At 35.5% G+C, this 17,242-nt stretch overlaps 1 protein-coding gene across 21 annotated transcripts in view; it reads left to right on the top strand.

The window, feature by feature from the left end:
* PTPRM (protein tyrosine phosphatase receptor type M) overlaps positions 1-17,242 on the top strand; it is a 483,430-nt gene that overhangs the window by 275,593 nt on the left and 190,595 nt on the right. For all 21 annotated transcript variants that reach the window (XM_087961551.1, XM_026671911.2, XM_087961547.1 and 18 more), the window contains exons 9-11: positions 1,401-1,510; positions 3,865-4,066; positions 8,141-8,243. In XM_087961551.1, the coding sequence (XP_087817677.1) occupies positions 1,401-1,510; positions 3,865-4,066; positions 8,141-8,243 (415 nt within the window). The remainder of the gene's footprint in view (positions 1-1,400; positions 1,511-3,864; positions 4,067-8,140; positions 8,244-17,242) is intronic.

The raw sequence follows: 17,242 nt of genomic DNA, 5'->3' as shown, positions 1-17,242 counted from the left end.
AGTGTTGTGACATCCTGGGCCTTGTGCTGTAATCTCCTGGGTTGTTGGCTGTGTTGTAACATCCTGAGGTTTTATGGTGTAACCTCCTGAGTTCTGTGATGTGATATCCTGAGCAGGTGGCTGTGATGTGGCGTTCCGGGTTTTGGTTTGGCTCTGAGTTTGAGGCCTGGCTATATGTTCATGGTGTGTGTCAGTTTGCTTGGTTTGGGGGTCGGGATGGTGATGCAGTCGTGGTCTGGTTTCTGGGCGGTGGTTGTCCTTCATTTATAGGATGGGTTTTTATTTTTATTTTATTTTTTATTCCTTCATATATTTTATCTATTTTATTTATTTATTTGATTTGCCAATTGTTTACAAGATAGTAAAAGGAGATTGGCCTGTAATTTTCAACTAGGCTTGGGTCTCCCTTTTTGAAGATGGGGATGACTGTGGCTTGTGACCATAGGTTAGGCAAGGAGCTGGTCCAAGGAGCTGGTCCTGGTTTGGGCCTGGGTTTGATGAGGGGGATTGGCGGTGGTGTCCCGTGTTATTTTGGGTCTGGTGTTGGTTTTCGTCGCTGGGACTCATTTGTTGTTAAGGACTAGTTTCCAGATGTCTGGTAGGCGGGAGGTATCATCCCGTTTATTCATGTTATGGGGGTGTTTCTCTATTTTTGTAATGGAAATTAGCCCTTACCGGAATGCCACATCACAGCCACCCGCTCAGGATATCACATCACGGAACTCAGGAGGTTACACCACAAAACCTCAGGATGTTACAACGCAACCAACGACCCAAGAGATTACAGCACAAGACCCAGGATGTCACAACAATAGAACTCAGAAGGTCATCACACAGCCCATTACCCAGGTCGTTACAACACAAGAGGCTGATAGACACACAGCCAATACCTCAGCCACACATGTTCTTATGAAAAAGCCACCCAATCTGCAAACACCAACTCCATCAACCAATCAAGAAATGACAACACAGCCAACCTCCCCACCAGTATTTATAGAGAGACGGCAGCTCCGATCACACTTTGCTCGCACAAGCACGAAGCTGAAAGCACCAGCCTGAAGATGGCGAGTGGGATCTCGTCGAAACGTCACCAAGATACTCTCAATCTTACATGGGAAAAGACCCGAACATGCCAAGACCTGCATATACTGTGTGTATATATACATATACATATATAAAAATATATAAAACCCAATTTAACAGTTTGACTAAAACTGTTCAATGGACAGAACTCTTTAGAAGCTATTTTGCCACTGAAAACTATTGTTACTTTAGAACGACCTGAATGTATCTTATTAGTACTCTACCAAATGATTTCTGTAATCTTAAAGTGAAACTTCAGTATGCCTAAGTTACAGTGCACTTTGCTAAGCATCTTATTCTTTTATTTTATTCATTAGTTCCAAGTGCTGTTCCGCTTGAATCTATCCAGGGAAATACTTTTGAGGAGAAGATTTTTCTTCAGTGGAAGGAGCCAGTACAAACGTATGGAGTGATCACTTTATATGAAGTATGTTATATTGATTTCAATCATTATCATAAAGTTTGTTTCTTATATATCTGATGATTTTTCCTATTGATTCACAATTTAGGTTTTAATTACACTCATGTTACTTTAGCATTTTAATCAGACATTAGAAAATCACAGAGAAAAAATATAATACAGCATATATTAATCTCAACATTAGGTGTTAGTTTTTATTGATTAATCTCAACATAAATACTTAGGATATCGGTACTGCTTATATTTCTATAATATTTTATGGGCGCCTCAACTCTACTTTCTAGGCAAATTTCTGTATCATTACACTCCTTTATCACTTTGATACATACACAGATTTTCTCCATCCCATCTCATTCTGTTCCCAAATTAATTTATGCCCACTATTGCATTTTTACAATTTTATTGTAACAGGAAATAAAAAGAACCTCTCATTTATTAAAATGCAAATTCAACAAAATCATGTTATTTGTTAATCTAACAAAAGAACTATAGGACACCTCTGCCCTAAGATATCTTGCGTAAATATACTGACAAAGCATTGTACATATTTTGTTGTCAACCTATAATCACTGTCAAATCTTTTACTTGACTGAATTAGTTTGACATTTATGTTTTTGCTTCATTTTCAGAAAGATGTTAAAATGTTATGGCAAAACAAAACAAAACAAAAATCTAATTTAGCTTTACAAAATTTTCAAAATTTTCAATATTGTTTTCCAACCATTTTATTATAAAAGAAGAGAATAGTTTACTGTGGAAAAATATATTTCTAAAATTGAGTAAATTACAAAAAATAAAATTGTTTGGGTAATGAAAAAATTGTTCTTCCTGTGATTTATTTTATTTCTAGACTTTTTCTTATCTAGGGTTCTGTGAAAAGTCTCTCTACAGCTTCCACTTGCAATGGTGGAAGTTTTAGATGCCCAAACTCAGCTGCTTCCCATTATAAATGTTGTAAACATGGATTGAGTAGGTTAGAAATGAATTGTGTTGTGATTTTTTTTTGTGTTTTTCGAAATATTTCTTCAGAAGTTTCCTGAGACATGAAATTATTTCAAGGGTTCTTCTAGGAAGAAAAGACTGGTCTAGATTATCTAAGTTCATAATCTTTCAAAACAGAATGAGAAACAGAATATGAAATATAATGGGGAAATATTTTGCAAGATGTGTCTCCAAATAAGCAGTTTGTAGTTGAAACAAAATGTTGCGAGCTGTCAGAACTCAGTATTGTACTATCAGTCAACTCTTATAATCTTGAAAAAAACATTTGTTCTAAGCGTTTTTGTTTTGAGTGTTGAACAAAGCATACATTTTATTACAACTTGCAAACAAAACATGGCTATTTTAAGAATAGTATTTGCAAGTTTTATATCTGTTCTACAAGCCATGGTTGGAATGTTATCGTGCCGCTTGCCATTAGATTGTTGTTCCTGGAGTTTTTGTTTGTTTGTTTATACATATATAGCATCAGAACTTTCTGGTAATTCCTTAGTAGTATTGGCTTAAACTGGATTGCATGATTAGGAATGCCGGAGAAATCAGAAAGTATACTGCATGTCATTTTACTGTACCCAAAATGAATCCACCTATCCAATTTGGATATTTACAGATCTTTTGAGACCTCCCCCCTCAATGAGATACATGGATATAGAATTTTGTGGTGATAGAATTTTGGTAGTCCTAAGGTCTTCTTTCTCTGTCCCTGTCTTTCTTGAATTATTCAAGCAGATATAATTTTTGCCTTTAGTTGATTGTTGAGTGGCCAGCATATTGTCAATTAAGAAAAGTGCCGAAATTGTCATCAAAGTGTTTCACAGCATCATTATAATTCTCTCACATATTTTGGGTCAGTTTGCATATTTGTGTATACCTAACAAACAGATACTCATTTGTGGAGTCCTTGGTGCTCTCTGAACATAGTTGTTTTCTTGCAGATGTGCACTGATGATGTTACCTAGTTTAGTAATAAAATTCTGGAAGAAAACAACCAAATTCAAATAGCACTAAGGACCCCACCATTCAAACCTGAGTTCTCTTTTATCAGTTACCAATTTTCCTCCAAACAAAAAGAATTTTTTTTAAAAAAAAGGGGGGGGGGAGGACAAACAAGTTAAAAGTATTAGCTTTTAAAAATTATAGCCTTTAAAATTGTAAACTTGGTATCTCTAAGCCCTGAGGCTAAAAAAAAACCTCACAATACTTTGGCTAAATCTGTGTTCTCTCATTATATTTCAGACATGAAGTTCTTAAGAGTAAAATAACTTATCAGAAGGTGTCTGACATTGCAGACATCTAAAGGATATATTGAATAATTATGCAATCTTTGTCCAACTTCTGATATTATTGGTATTCTTTTGTAGATCACATACAAGGCTGTCAGCTCCTTTGACCCAGAAATAGATTTATCAAACCAAAGTGGACGGGTTCTAAAGCATGGGAATGAAACACATTATTTGTTTTTTGGACTGCATCCTGGAACTACTTATTCTTTCACTATCCGGGCTAGTACAGCCAAAGGCTTTGGACCTCCTGTAACAAGTCAATTTACTACAAAGATATCAGGTATTATTTAAAGTCAGCAACCTTGTCATCATGATAAATGTGATATTCATTTCAATGATTTAACTTAAATTTTACAATTTTATTATGGATATCAGGAGCATATTTAAATTAAAGCAGTTAAAACATCTTCCTTTCTAAACAATGTTATTTAAGCATTACTGCACACATCCTTTGGTGTCCAAAATATTATTGATATGAGTTTATTATTTTAAACTCATTTTTAAAATGTTGAGGCAAACTAAGCTAATCAGACATAAAAACATTCATCTCATATTAGGTTATTAAAATGGTCTTTTGGTAAATTTTCACATTTCTAATCATTTTTATTTTTAGATTATTTATATATAAAACAATAGACTAAAGTCGTCTGCATTGAAGCTGGTTCCAAAGAAAAAGCTAGCACAAGTATTAAAAGATTCCAGTTTTATACAGGTAGATCTCGACTTCCGATCACAACTGAGCCTGGAAATTATGATCATAAGTCACTGCAGTCATAAGTTGAATCTCTATGTGACTTTGCAACTGCATCCTGGCTTTCTTAGGTGCAGCTGTTAAGTGACTGTGTAGGTTATTAACAGAGCACAAAGTACCTCAGTGGGTAGGTGAAGGTCACAGAGCTTGGGCCAAAAAGGACCAGACAAACAGCAAAAAGCTCTTGCAACTTTCTTTGGAAAGATGTTTTCTGTCTGTATGACTCACTTTAGGACCCAATACCTCCAAAGATGGCGGGTAGTTGCACTCTCCCTTGCAATCATAAGTGTGGGCAGGCTGCCAGGCACCCAAATTGTGATTGTATGACCTCTGGGAGATTGCAACTATTGTAACTGTGGGCATAGGTTATAAGTCCATTCAGTGCCATCATAATTTTGAACAGTCACTGAACAAGTGGTCATAAGTCAAGTGCTACCTGTAATATCAAATCTAAGCACAAGCTCACTGTAAAAAACAAACAAACCAGCTAATGTACAGCAGAGCTGCAGTTATAAGTGAATACCTTGGATGGAAAATCAACTAAAAGGAAAAAAAAACCCGACCATCAACCACTAAAATGAGATTGAAAAAAAAGTTGGGACAATAACAGAAGACCAAAGAATAGCGGATCATAAAATACCACCTAGAAACAAGGAAAATCAAGGAAGAAGTTAAAATAATACAGTTGCAAATAACAGCTGTAGCCAAGAAGATCAACAGATAAAAAGCTACAATTTCATACTATAGGCGATTGGGGGGGTTGGGGGGGCCGCATTTGAAACCTTCCGTGCGTCTCAAGTGATTTTTCGGGAAATGCGGGGGGGGGGGGGGGGGGGGGGGGGGGGGGTTTTGGGGGGGGGGTGGGGGGGGTTTTTTTTTTTTTTTTTTTTTTTTTTTTTTTTTTTTTTAGAGGGGGGGGGGGGCCGCGGCCCCCGGGGGGTTGGTTTTTTCGTTCCCCCCGGTGGGGCGCCTTTGGGGGGGGGGGGGCCCTTTTTAGGGGGAAGATTCAATTTCAATCAAATCAGAAAAGTTCCTGCCAATCCATCAATGGAGAGACGATAATGAACCACTCAACACCTAACCAGGAAGAAACAGTGTAGTTTTGGACACAGCTATTGGACAATTCCACCCTCAAATAAAACAAGTTGTGCCTGACTCACAATTATGATGTTCCAGGGAGCCACAATCATATGATCTCCACGATCGCTTTGCATAAGCAAAGTCACTGGGGAAGCTTCAGGGAAGGTCCTGAAGCTTTCCTGTCCTCATGCTTGTGCCACACCCTCCAATGAGCCTTCCTGAAAGTCACAGGGCACAACATTTTTCACCATATAGTCTTTGTGCACTTACAGGACACCATGCCCTCCGCTAGTTTGGTCTTCCCCAATTTGTGCACAGGCTGCACTGGGCCTCCCCCATGGTACTTCTACACTCCTTACTTGGAAGTTCCACCATTTCCTACTTAATGATGCTGCATTTTGAGGTTATAAGGGCAACCGTGAGTGCTATGTTTGTCATTGCTAAGCAATGTGCTTACATGATGTCACACTTTATGACTGCATCACTTTGCACCAGCAATATCAGATAGGTCCATGAAATTACTAGGAACCCTCCTTCAACTTGAAGGAGATTTTATTTTACTTATTATATGTATTAAAGCCATTTTTGTGCAACCTTCAATTAGAGTTATGAAGCAATAGGAGCAGAGTTATAAAACAGTGACCAATAAAAAGAAATCACTGACAACAATATAATTGACATAGTGAAGTATTAAAAAGTTGAAAGCAATATATGCATTATAACTGAAACACTTTTCTCCGGTCACCTGGACTTGGTTTAGTATGGAAGAAAGACAAAGACAAAGAGACGAATGAAGTAGAATTAGTGGCAACTGAAGGGCACATAAGCTTGCTATTTTGAATGTTATCTCAAGCCATTTATATCATGGTTAGAAATGTACTGGTATCCGGAATGTTATTTAAAAACTAATGTGGTCTAGTCTCAATACTCAGTCTTAGCTCCATGTTCAGAGTAATTTTCCCCCCAAGCATAGTTATCAGAGAATCAGTAAGTCTGACAAAGTTAATGACAGAGTTGATTGGTGAAGTAGTTTTGGTTATATATTACTTAATACTATCTGTTGCTAATTACGTGTTCAGATGCTTTTTTTACAGATGCTGTTAAATATAGAACTATTACCCAAAAGTTCTGAAATCAGTATTTTTTTGTGGCAAAAAACATTAGGTTCTATTCTTGGAGAGTGATGGGAATGTTGTCCAACTTTTCTGAATTTTAAAGAAAGCATAATTAGGACAAACTTAAGATGATTTAACATGCTCCATTTAAACTTATATATTTAGCTATGCCCAATTCAATCATATTTTTTAAACTTTAAAATGGCAGGTCTAGGTTTTTTTTAGTTTTTTTTTAGAAAACTTATATGACTACCTTTCTTACATAAGATAATCCTGTGTCTTAAAGACTGATATCTTTATTTTTGTTACTTATCCAAACCATATTCAGTAGTCCCTGGCTTCTATTGTTTTTGTAGGAATATTAAATAATTAAGTAGAAAATTCCATTAAAATGTCTGTATCTGCAGGACCAAGCTTAACTTTTAGTTAATCAGTACTAAAAGTATTATGCTACTGAAACTTACAATTCATTAAATGAATTCATTCATTAATTAAAAAAAGTATCACCACCACCACCAGAATAATGGAATTAATTAAATAATAATTGATTACAAAGAAGCTAGAAAAGTCAGGCCCACTCATAGAAAACGAAGTTCTTGTATATTACGTAAATGCTTTTCCAAGAGGCAACTGGACTTTCTATTTTTCTTTGAAGGTGTTTCGCTTCTCATCCAAGAAGCTTCTTCAGTCTGCTTCTTGGATGAGAAGTGAAACATTTTCAAAGAAAAAACAAAGTCCAGTTGCCTCTTGAAGAAGCACCTTTGGGACAACCAAAGCCTGGATGACTGAGAATCTACATTCTCTTATATCTTTTTTAAAAGCTTAGGGGGAAAAATATTCATCCATGGTGTCTGCTCTGTGAAATGGAGGATATCAGCAAGAAATCCAACAATTTGATTCTGTTTTAAAGCTACACATACTATCATTCAATTCAGAAGGAATATCTGAAAAATCTGGATACACATAGGAAACATTAAAACCTAAAGCACCATACCCTGACAGAAGTGGAATATGGAGAACATCTTAGAGAATATAAATTTAAACTTTTATTTAGTTCAGTCCTGACTACCAACAAGTTATCTTGATGTCCAGAAAAGAGAATAATTCCTAAATTAACAGATTGAAGATCAATGTAAATTGATAAATGCTGCAATGCGAGCTTTTATAAACTCAGGATTGTTCACGATCTCCTTACTGAATGTTCTGACATAGAAGGATAGCCTGTCACAAAGAGCTGTATGGCTGTTGGTTGGCTGTCAAGTTCATCAAAGAGAAGGAAATTGGTTTAGAATGTTCTGGATATGTGGCTCTGCTGTAAATACTATTTTTAGGAAGACTGTTTTAAGATCCAGATGATATGAAAGAGACAAATTAAATGTGTCTGCTTCATGTGTTCTTCTTTGTCTAGCACCTTCTATGCCACCCTATGAGTTGGAAACACCCTTAAATCAAACGGACAGTACTGTGAGGGTTCTGTTGAAGCCTGCACAAAGCAGAGGTGCACCAGTCAGGTATTGTGATGTTGGGGAAATTTACAAGATTAAAACAGAATTGATTAATTTCTTGACAGTGTTTTATGGGGATCTTTCCTAATTCAACACAGTTTAAATCCATGTTTGCATTATCTCTAATTAAACTAAATGGCAGACAAATATGAAAATCCTTTGATGTGGAGCATTCAGGTATTATATGGAGGATTTCAGAACTTAGTCTTTGAAAATAAAGAACAAAGCTATTGTGCTTTTATGTGGGTGGTTTCTTTACTTCTACAAGGTAATTGCTTATTGCTGTGGTATGAGTTCAAGAGTGCATCATTACTTTATCCTTTGCAACTGTGTTTTGTATAACTAATCTCTCTTGCAACTGAGGATTTAATCACCATTATTTCAGGTAATCAGGAATAATAATAAGCTAGGAAATTTAAAAATTAAATTAGATTATAATCAAGTTAGAAAAGAAGAAGGAATGTTCTCTAAATAGTGTTTGGCCAAGTAGTCTTTCAGCCTCAATCTCCTAATACTCAATATGATAAAGATTAATGATATGCTTCAGAATTATGGTAAGAGATACAGCAAAATAATCTAAAATATTTTAAATATTTTGCAAAACCTGAAATGCTGTGCAAATACTTTTCCTCCAGTGATACAAATTTTTATGCAGGATCCAATCTGAGTCGGTCACCAGGATCAAAGATTTACTTTTCCAAGCTTGTTCATGCTACAGTGCATCAAGGAACTTTCTTCAGAATATGTGCAGTGCACATGATATATTTATATGGTGCCTGGTTGTGTGTAGCTTTTAGTTGTTAATTGATTTTTTTCCCCTGTGACCAACTCAGATTGGATTCTGCAACTTTATCCTGGAACACACATATTTAACTACATTTGCAAGGATTTTCATCTTGTTTTTCATTATTTAAACAAGTTCAAATATTTTTCAGTGGTGTTTTACTCTCTATGTTGTTAATATATTAAAAACATTTTAGTGTCTTTAATTTTAACTTTTTAAAATGTTTACAATGATTAATTTTAATATATTTGTTGTTTTACTAATTGTTGTACACCACTCAGAGTTGTTTCTGAAGATGGTTGGCCATATAAAGACCATTAATTAATAAATCTTGTGCTTCAGCTCTTTTGGCCAAAAATTAATTATTATGGTAAAAAGTTATACAGGGTCAGTTACACTGGCAGTTAAAAGAAAATAAATCTAAATAGCCTATTTGTCACTATGGAATTCTTTTTTTTTTTTTTTGCTAATTAACAATTGGTATGGTTGACTGGAGGCTAATTTTTTTCAACTACCGGCTGAGAGCACAATAAATCCTAATAGCAGGACTTGGAATAAAGATAATCTCAGGCAGGGAACATAGGTTTTTTATTTCATGGTAATGCTTAATTACATGGAATCTCCCCTGCACATTGTATTTGCATCATCAGAAGTAAAAATTAAAAATTGTGAAGGACTGCATAAGATGACATAAGGCATAATCAACTTTTTTACAGTGATTTTTTAAAATTGCATTTTTTCTTGAAATAGAAATGATCTGTAATATTGCCTTTTAAATGTAAATAATGCCTTACCCTTTCATTGTTAATGATATCAATTGTAAAGTCATTCAACAATAAAATATAAAAACACCTCTTTTGTTATAGTTAAGGTGGGGTATCATTGAACTTCAGGTAAGCAATTCAGTTTCCAAGAAGTCTCATTTTTAAATGGTGGGGACAAGATTGTCACATCTACAATCATTTCAGGAGACTTTGAAGCAACAGACTTTCCCAGCTGATTGTTTCTTTAATCTGTATTCATTCTGAGTAAGAAAAATGTAGCTGTACTTTATTCTCTTCACTAAGTGCAATGGCTGTCTATTGATTCTTCTGTAACTATCTGGCATGGTTAATGCAGTTTCTTGGAACTCTTCTAAACTTTTCAGTGTAAATGATTGTTGTTGTGTTATTGATCAATACATCAGTTCTGTCACATAAAAATCTTTAATTCCTCTGATAGATAGAGGGAGCAGGCAGAAAGAAGTAAGCACAAATTCTAGCACATTATTGCCTAGGACTGCTTGTTTACAATTTATACCTCCATTTATTATTTCACCTAGAAGAAATATAAAATTAGAATGTAGCTTTCTGTTTTAACTTCATTTGGATTCAGTCCACTTCAATTACAGTTCTGGCATCTTCAGAACATAATTGCATGGCATCATGAATTTAAGAAGTGTTTTTAAAAAAACAATTATATGCAATTTTTTGGAATAAACTACTAACATTTAATGTGATCCTCAAAAGCAAATTGTTAGCTTTTGGAAACATAATTTCATTGATTATTGCAATCTTTATTTGTTATATAAAATATGAACAGTTCATTCTATGATCTTGCTTAAAGAATTTTGGAACATCAATTTGAAGTTGTGTTTTAGCTTGTATTTCAGTCCCCCGCCCCATTTAATTAAATCTTATCTGCATACATTTGCAGAATATAAAAAGAATATATTTTATACTAATATTGGCTGATACATTCAATTTGTTCAGTACATTACTGTCATTCTCATATATGTATACATGTAGGTAAATATTTTGAGTATATAAAAATTAAATGACTATTGTCTGCTTTCAGTTTAAAATTCAGGCATTGAAAAGAGGTTCAATCTCCATTTCTGTTATGTAGTAAATTCCTTTTTTCTGTGTATTCAGTCCAACAAAGAAGAATATTTTTAACAAGTTTCTAGTACAATTTTTAATACTTTAGTCACTTTAAATGAAGTCCACATATTTTTCTTCCATATACATTCTTTCTTATTAATGCTTTAATCCTCATAAATTTTAAATTTCACGCTGCTAGGCCAACAAATTACATTCAAAATATCAGATATAACACCTAACAAATCTATAAAAATTGAGGAAGAATTTTATTGCATCTTGTATTGAATTTTATTGCATCTTTTCCTTTAAGTTAGGATTATTGCATTGCCCTGTACATTGAATGGTACAAAAATACAAAATAAAGTAATGTCAATTTGAAAGATGATATTTTGATAATATGCCACAATTCCAAGCATTAATTATTATTTTTATTTTACTCCTTCCATATTTCAAAAATTATTTGAAAGAGGTGCTTCAGAATGCACAGTCGCATAAGTACAGAATTTTACATTATCTGTACTTAACTATAAGATCTGCACCCAGACACTGCTTTTCATCAGCTGCACCCTGATATAAATATGATTCTTTCAATTTGCATTTTACAACTTTTTATCAATTTGTACTCCTGAGATAGATGTCACTATTCTGTGATATGTCAGTACCATATTTGAGGAGCAAAAGGTATCTTACTTTTTTTTTGTTTCTTTTTTCAACCCATAGCTGCAATTTTGGACAATATCAGCATAGCTGTCAACTTCAGAGCTGTTGTTCAATAATGAGTAATTGACGACTTGTGCAGAAGAGGCTTGACTGAGAGATAACTGTCAGACACAGATATAAATAATAGCTGTGCAATAGATTATATCAGGCATTAGATAGTAGAGTTAGTACTTGAGATATGGGTCTTTATCATTAAGATTTACTCTTTTATCATCCTGATTGTCCTTTTCACAGAGTGGGAATTCCAGTCATATTGTTTCTGTTAATAGATGGAAACAATATTTATCATTTCCTCTCTTCTCTTCAATTCCCAGCATTAGCACCATCACTGTAGCATCACTATTGAAGTGGGAAGTCCCAGACCTCTAGAACAGATGCCAGGAAACACAAAGAACTGTACTAAAATAAAATCAGCAAAATCCCACCCATTCCATTTCAAACAGTAGAACTTACTTCTGAATCAAAGATTTTGACAGATTTCCTTATAAATGGTTTAAATACTCAAGCATAAAACTAGTCGAGGATTCTATTGATTTAGGCTGAAGAAGATGAACAATTGAATAGCTAATCTCCCCGACCTTCTTATTATCGAGCCTTGGTGGCGCAGTTGTTAGAGTGCAATATGCAGGCTACTTCTGCTGATTGCCAGCTGCCTGCATTTTGGCAGTTCAAATCTCACCAGGCTCAAGCTTTGAAAGCTTGACTCGGCTTTCCATCCTTCCGAGGTAGGTAAAATGAGGACCCAAATTGTTGGGCGCAATGTGCTGACTCTGTAAACCATTTAAAGAGGCGTATAAAGCAATGTAAAGTGTTACATAAGTCTATTGCTATTCTTATCCTTAGATTTAGGCAACTTTAATATGCATTCTTGGAAAAGACGTGAAAGCTTCTTCTTTTTTCATGTCTTTTTTCCCCATACATTTTAATGGAAAGAATTTAGACCTTTCATTTCCATTACCAATATTGTGAAGGAGTACAATCCAGGAGGTTTAGATGATACCATTAGGTTGTTTTATAGTCTGAATTTATAGACATTATGAGTATGTCGTAAAGCAGGAATGAAGGGGACTTTTGGCCAGCCAGGTGTTACTGAACTATAATTCCTAGCATCCCATGGAGCATAACCAACTATTAAGGATGACAAAGAGTTGTGGCATTGCAATACCCGGAAACCAGAGATAAGGAATGTTCTAAAACTTAAAACATTACTTTGTCATATTTTCTCAGTATTCACACTGCCATCATAAATGTCATGCACTTATAGATATTAATAATATCTAATCAAATATATGATTTAATATCTAATTAACAATAAATATTACGCAATACAAATCAAAATCTCTATTACAAACTCAGTCTCAATCTCTATTACAAACGCAGGTTTCCATTATTACGAGTCTTCAGTTTCAGAACAAAAGTTTTGTAGCCCTTATAGTAGTAGTCAAAGCTTAATTTGAAGTTTTTAATGTCGGCAAGAGTAATTCAAGTGGTATACTTGTATTATAACTACATTTCTAAAAAACTTCTTTACATAAAGCTTGGGAAGTTGGAATTATAAGCTAGTTTTAAAGAAAGCGTTTAGGAAGTAATCTATATTTTTTAATCTTCAATACATGGAAACATCTATTGAAAAGGGACATTTAAACCACTGAATTCAGTACACTCACATCTTTCTGGATAATTGATTCTACTATTAAACTGCTCATCATTAGGAAGCTCTTCTAAAAATTCCACCGGAAATTTATGCTTGTAATTTTAAGATCATTATTCTATCTTAAATGTCTTGTAGTCTGGAATACTGACTATATCCAATAGTCTTGGATAATGACTGAAAATTGATCTTGATTTTCTTTTATGTAGCATCCCTTCGCATTTTTGAAGAACATTGTCATTTCCCCACCTTAGATGTCTTTTCTCAGGACTAAAGATCCAATTTCTCCCAATTTCTTCTTGCAAGACTAGTTTCCAATCCCCTGACCATATCTATTGATCTTTGTTGTGTCTCCTACAATTTCTGTGAATTTTTCTTAAAATATGATGACCAGACACCATACTCAAGGCAGGGTTGACTGTGACTGCTGCATTTAAAAACATTGAACACATATCACTGTCAAATGTCTATTGTACATGTATTTAGGACTTGTCAAATGATACAGAAAAACACAAGTGATTGCAGCCATAAAAGGGCAATTTTGTCTTCAACTAGGCATAACAACTGATGTGAGTGATGATGCATAATTCATTGCACACATCTACTAGAGAGGATTAGCAATCTAAAAGAAGACTGCTTGTTTTACCAGTTACTAATTACTGTTATGTGGAAAGGTATTTCCTACACAACATTTAGTCCTTGAATTCTAAGTAGGTACTTCACCTTGCTAATCTTTTAGATATATTTCAGAATACAGTAAGTTGAATGCTTCGGGGCAAGGCTATGATCACACGCTAGCCATGGTAATAGAAAAGCGACAACTTTCTAAGGAAAGCTGAAATTATGAGAGAGAGAGAAAAATAAGAGTGCTTCCCCCCTTGTATTAAACTTGCTTCTGGAAGATGAAAGTGTGAAAAAAGATGAAAAAAATGTTATTGTTGAACATTTGAACAAATTAAATTTTGACTTCAACCTCCATAACTGGGAAGATATGACTAAGCACAGCTAGGAGTGAAACCCATTTGACATTATCACTGAAAATTATGATAATAACATTTGAAACATGGTTGGCTGAGATAATCCAGTGCTGAGATATTGTGTAGCAATTCTAAAAAATAAACATAACCACTGAGTGCATTCTGGGTCAAAGTAGAAAAGATATGGGAATGAGGGAAATGAGGCTTTGAAATTTTTATTCCTGTTTTCTACAAGATATTTGTGTGAAGCAGAATTTATTGCATTCCCAATCATGAATGTCAATTTTTTTCAAGATAGATTATAGCTTAAGATGCAGTTTTTCAAATACATATCATGGTTTGAAAAAAAATTAAAGTATCTATGATGTCAAGGCTAACATTTGACAGCATGACTACTGCAGTGCACTCAAAATCATCCAGAAGTTTCATCTTCTCCAGAACTCAGTGACCTGGGCAGTGACAGGAATGACTCAGGATGCCCATATAACAACTCTGTTTTGCAGGCTGCCATTTGTTTGTGGATGTGATTCAACATGCCAGTCATTATGTATACAGCCTACATGACACAGTGCCTGGTTACTTGACTCTGTCTCCTTTGATATCTGTAAAGAGTAAAGAGGATAATAATGACCTTGACAGAAAGAAGAAAAATTGGTTAAAGCAATGACTAGGCAAACAATGCTCAAACCCAAATGAAGAGGGAGATTTATGAAATGTCTAGGCAGGCAGCCCCCTAATTCAAATAAATATAAAAGTGAGAGAAGGGAAATTTATTCAGACTTCCAAGATTTTATTAATATAGCAGATCTTAATAAAAAATAGGTAGGTAGTCTTCGAGTTTTGACAATAATTGAGACCAGAATTTTTATCACAAAATAATATAGTTTGACGTCACTTGACCACATACCGTAGCAGTCCCCATTGCCAACACTAACTGAAAATCACCTAGCACATTAAGCAATGACCCATACCAAGCTGAGCCATTCCCATTTTGATACTTCCCAGCCCTGAGCCTCAGTAATTTAAGGGATTGTTTCATCTTCACCTTTCCTCACCCACCTATTTCCTTCCCATCCCTTTGGGATGTCCTACAGAGCAGCATGCCTCAGTGGCGGCGGCAGCACTAGGATTGAAGTTTCTACTTCAATCCTAATGCTGCCGCCGCCGCCACTGAGGCATGTTGCAATCCTGGGCCTTCAGCAATCCTGGGCCTCTACTTCAGCCCCAGTTTGGTCTAAGTGGTTAAGACATAGGGCTACAAAGCTGGAGTCTCATGAAAATTGGTTCGATGACTCTGAGACAGTCACTCTCTCTCAGCCCAACTCACTTCACAGGGTTGTTGCTGTGAAAGAAGAAAGGTTGGACATCTTTATAACTTGAGTTATTTGTAAAACTAATAAAATAATATAAAAATAAAAATAAAAAATTTGGGATATAAAAAAATAAATAATTACTGCTGTCGAATATGCTGTCTCAAGCCTCATTCTGCAGCCAGCCACCACAGTGCAAAATCACTATCACTCTGCACTTCACAAACCCTGCTGCACCCACATGATCTTTGTTGTCTTCCTCCTGTTGTTGTTGAGGTATGCCTGGCCTTCCCTGTATGAAGCAGCTGCTGGGCAAACTAATTCTTTTTTCTGAGACAGCTTGTGCTATTCTTCAAATAGTGCAGGCCATTGTCATGATGCTTTATAACAACTTCAGAAAGCTGCTGAGGGCTTCTGCAGCATCGCAAGAACGATGTGCACTATTTGGAGGTCTTGGAAAGAAGCCTCAGCAGCAGCAGGAGCAAGATGGTGGGCGTCAGCAGCAGGCTTGGAGAGTACATGGTGTTGGGAGTGGATGATTCCTTGTCCTGGGAGCACTGACCACAGCTTGAGGCTGTTCTCCTTGGTGGCAGTGGCACTAGGGCTAAAGTAGAGGCATAGTGGGTGGGAGTGACCAGCTGAAAGTTTTGAAGGGTCCAGATCTCTAGTTCAATACCAGTGCCACTGCTACTGTGGAAGGCCACTGTGCAGGGCAGCCAGGGGGGCAGAGATGGGAGGAAATAGGCCAATTGAAAGGGGTGCAATTGAAAGGGGTGCCAAGCACCTGAATTTTGCAATGCAATTCTGCAATGGCCATAACTTTGGGGACCAGGCATTAGTAGCATTCACTCAGTGCTGCTACAACTTCAAATGGATACTGAACAAATGATTGTTAACCAAGAAGTACCACTGTTTGGCATCTGTATTTTGGTCTGGTACACTTCACAGGGCTAATAGTATCTGCTCAACTGATTTGGTCTGGCAGGGTTGGTGCACTCCATATTCCTTTGATTAACCAATGTCAGGATCTTGGAAATATTAGATTACTTGATTACTAGAGTGAAAATAGCTTGCTTGGATCATTGAGAATGTGTCTAAAGGCTCTGGTTTAGCATCCTGATTTTCTTGCCAAGCAGATCCACCCCCACCCCCCAATAATATGCTTCAGATATGTTGGACTAGAAAACCCATCCTTCTAAGCTTACAGATTCAAGATTATACTGATCATAGTGTTGAGGGAATAGATAATCTTGAAATCCACACCTAGATATAAACTGATATAGTCCAATTTTGTTATGTCATTTTTCAAAGTTACAGGCCAACATGGCCAGTTGTAAATTAGTATTACAACTGCTAGAATTGTCATATTGTCTCTAAAACATGGGTAATATCTGGCAAGGAAATACCTTTAAAAAGTTAACATTGCTATATGCAAAGAGCATTTTTAATTTAACCACAGAAGAAACTAGCATCAACTCCTTCTTATGCTATGTGCTTAATGCTTTAAATTATTCTGCAGTAACACACAAGAGTAGGAAGGAAGGTTCAAAAACATAAATATGATAAATAACCATACTCATTTTAATTAATTATTTAGTGAATCTTTGGTGGAAGTAGCATGTGTATGTAATGGGAACCCTTATTGAAAGGGGGACAGAATTCCAGGACACCACCATCAATAATAATTTAGTGAAATGAGAC

This window comes from Notechis scutatus, chromosome 3 (genome assembly GCF_049901735.1).
Source record: "Notechis scutatus isolate UNSWTSFEM ecotype Mainland chromosome 3, rNotScu1.2, whole genome shotgun sequence".
NCBI classification, from domain to species: Eukaryota; Metazoa; Chordata; class Lepidosauria; order Squamata; family Elapidae; genus Notechis; species Notechis scutatus.
Note: the sequence above shows the minus strand (reverse complement) of the source record. Positions and strands in the feature narration are given on the sequence as shown.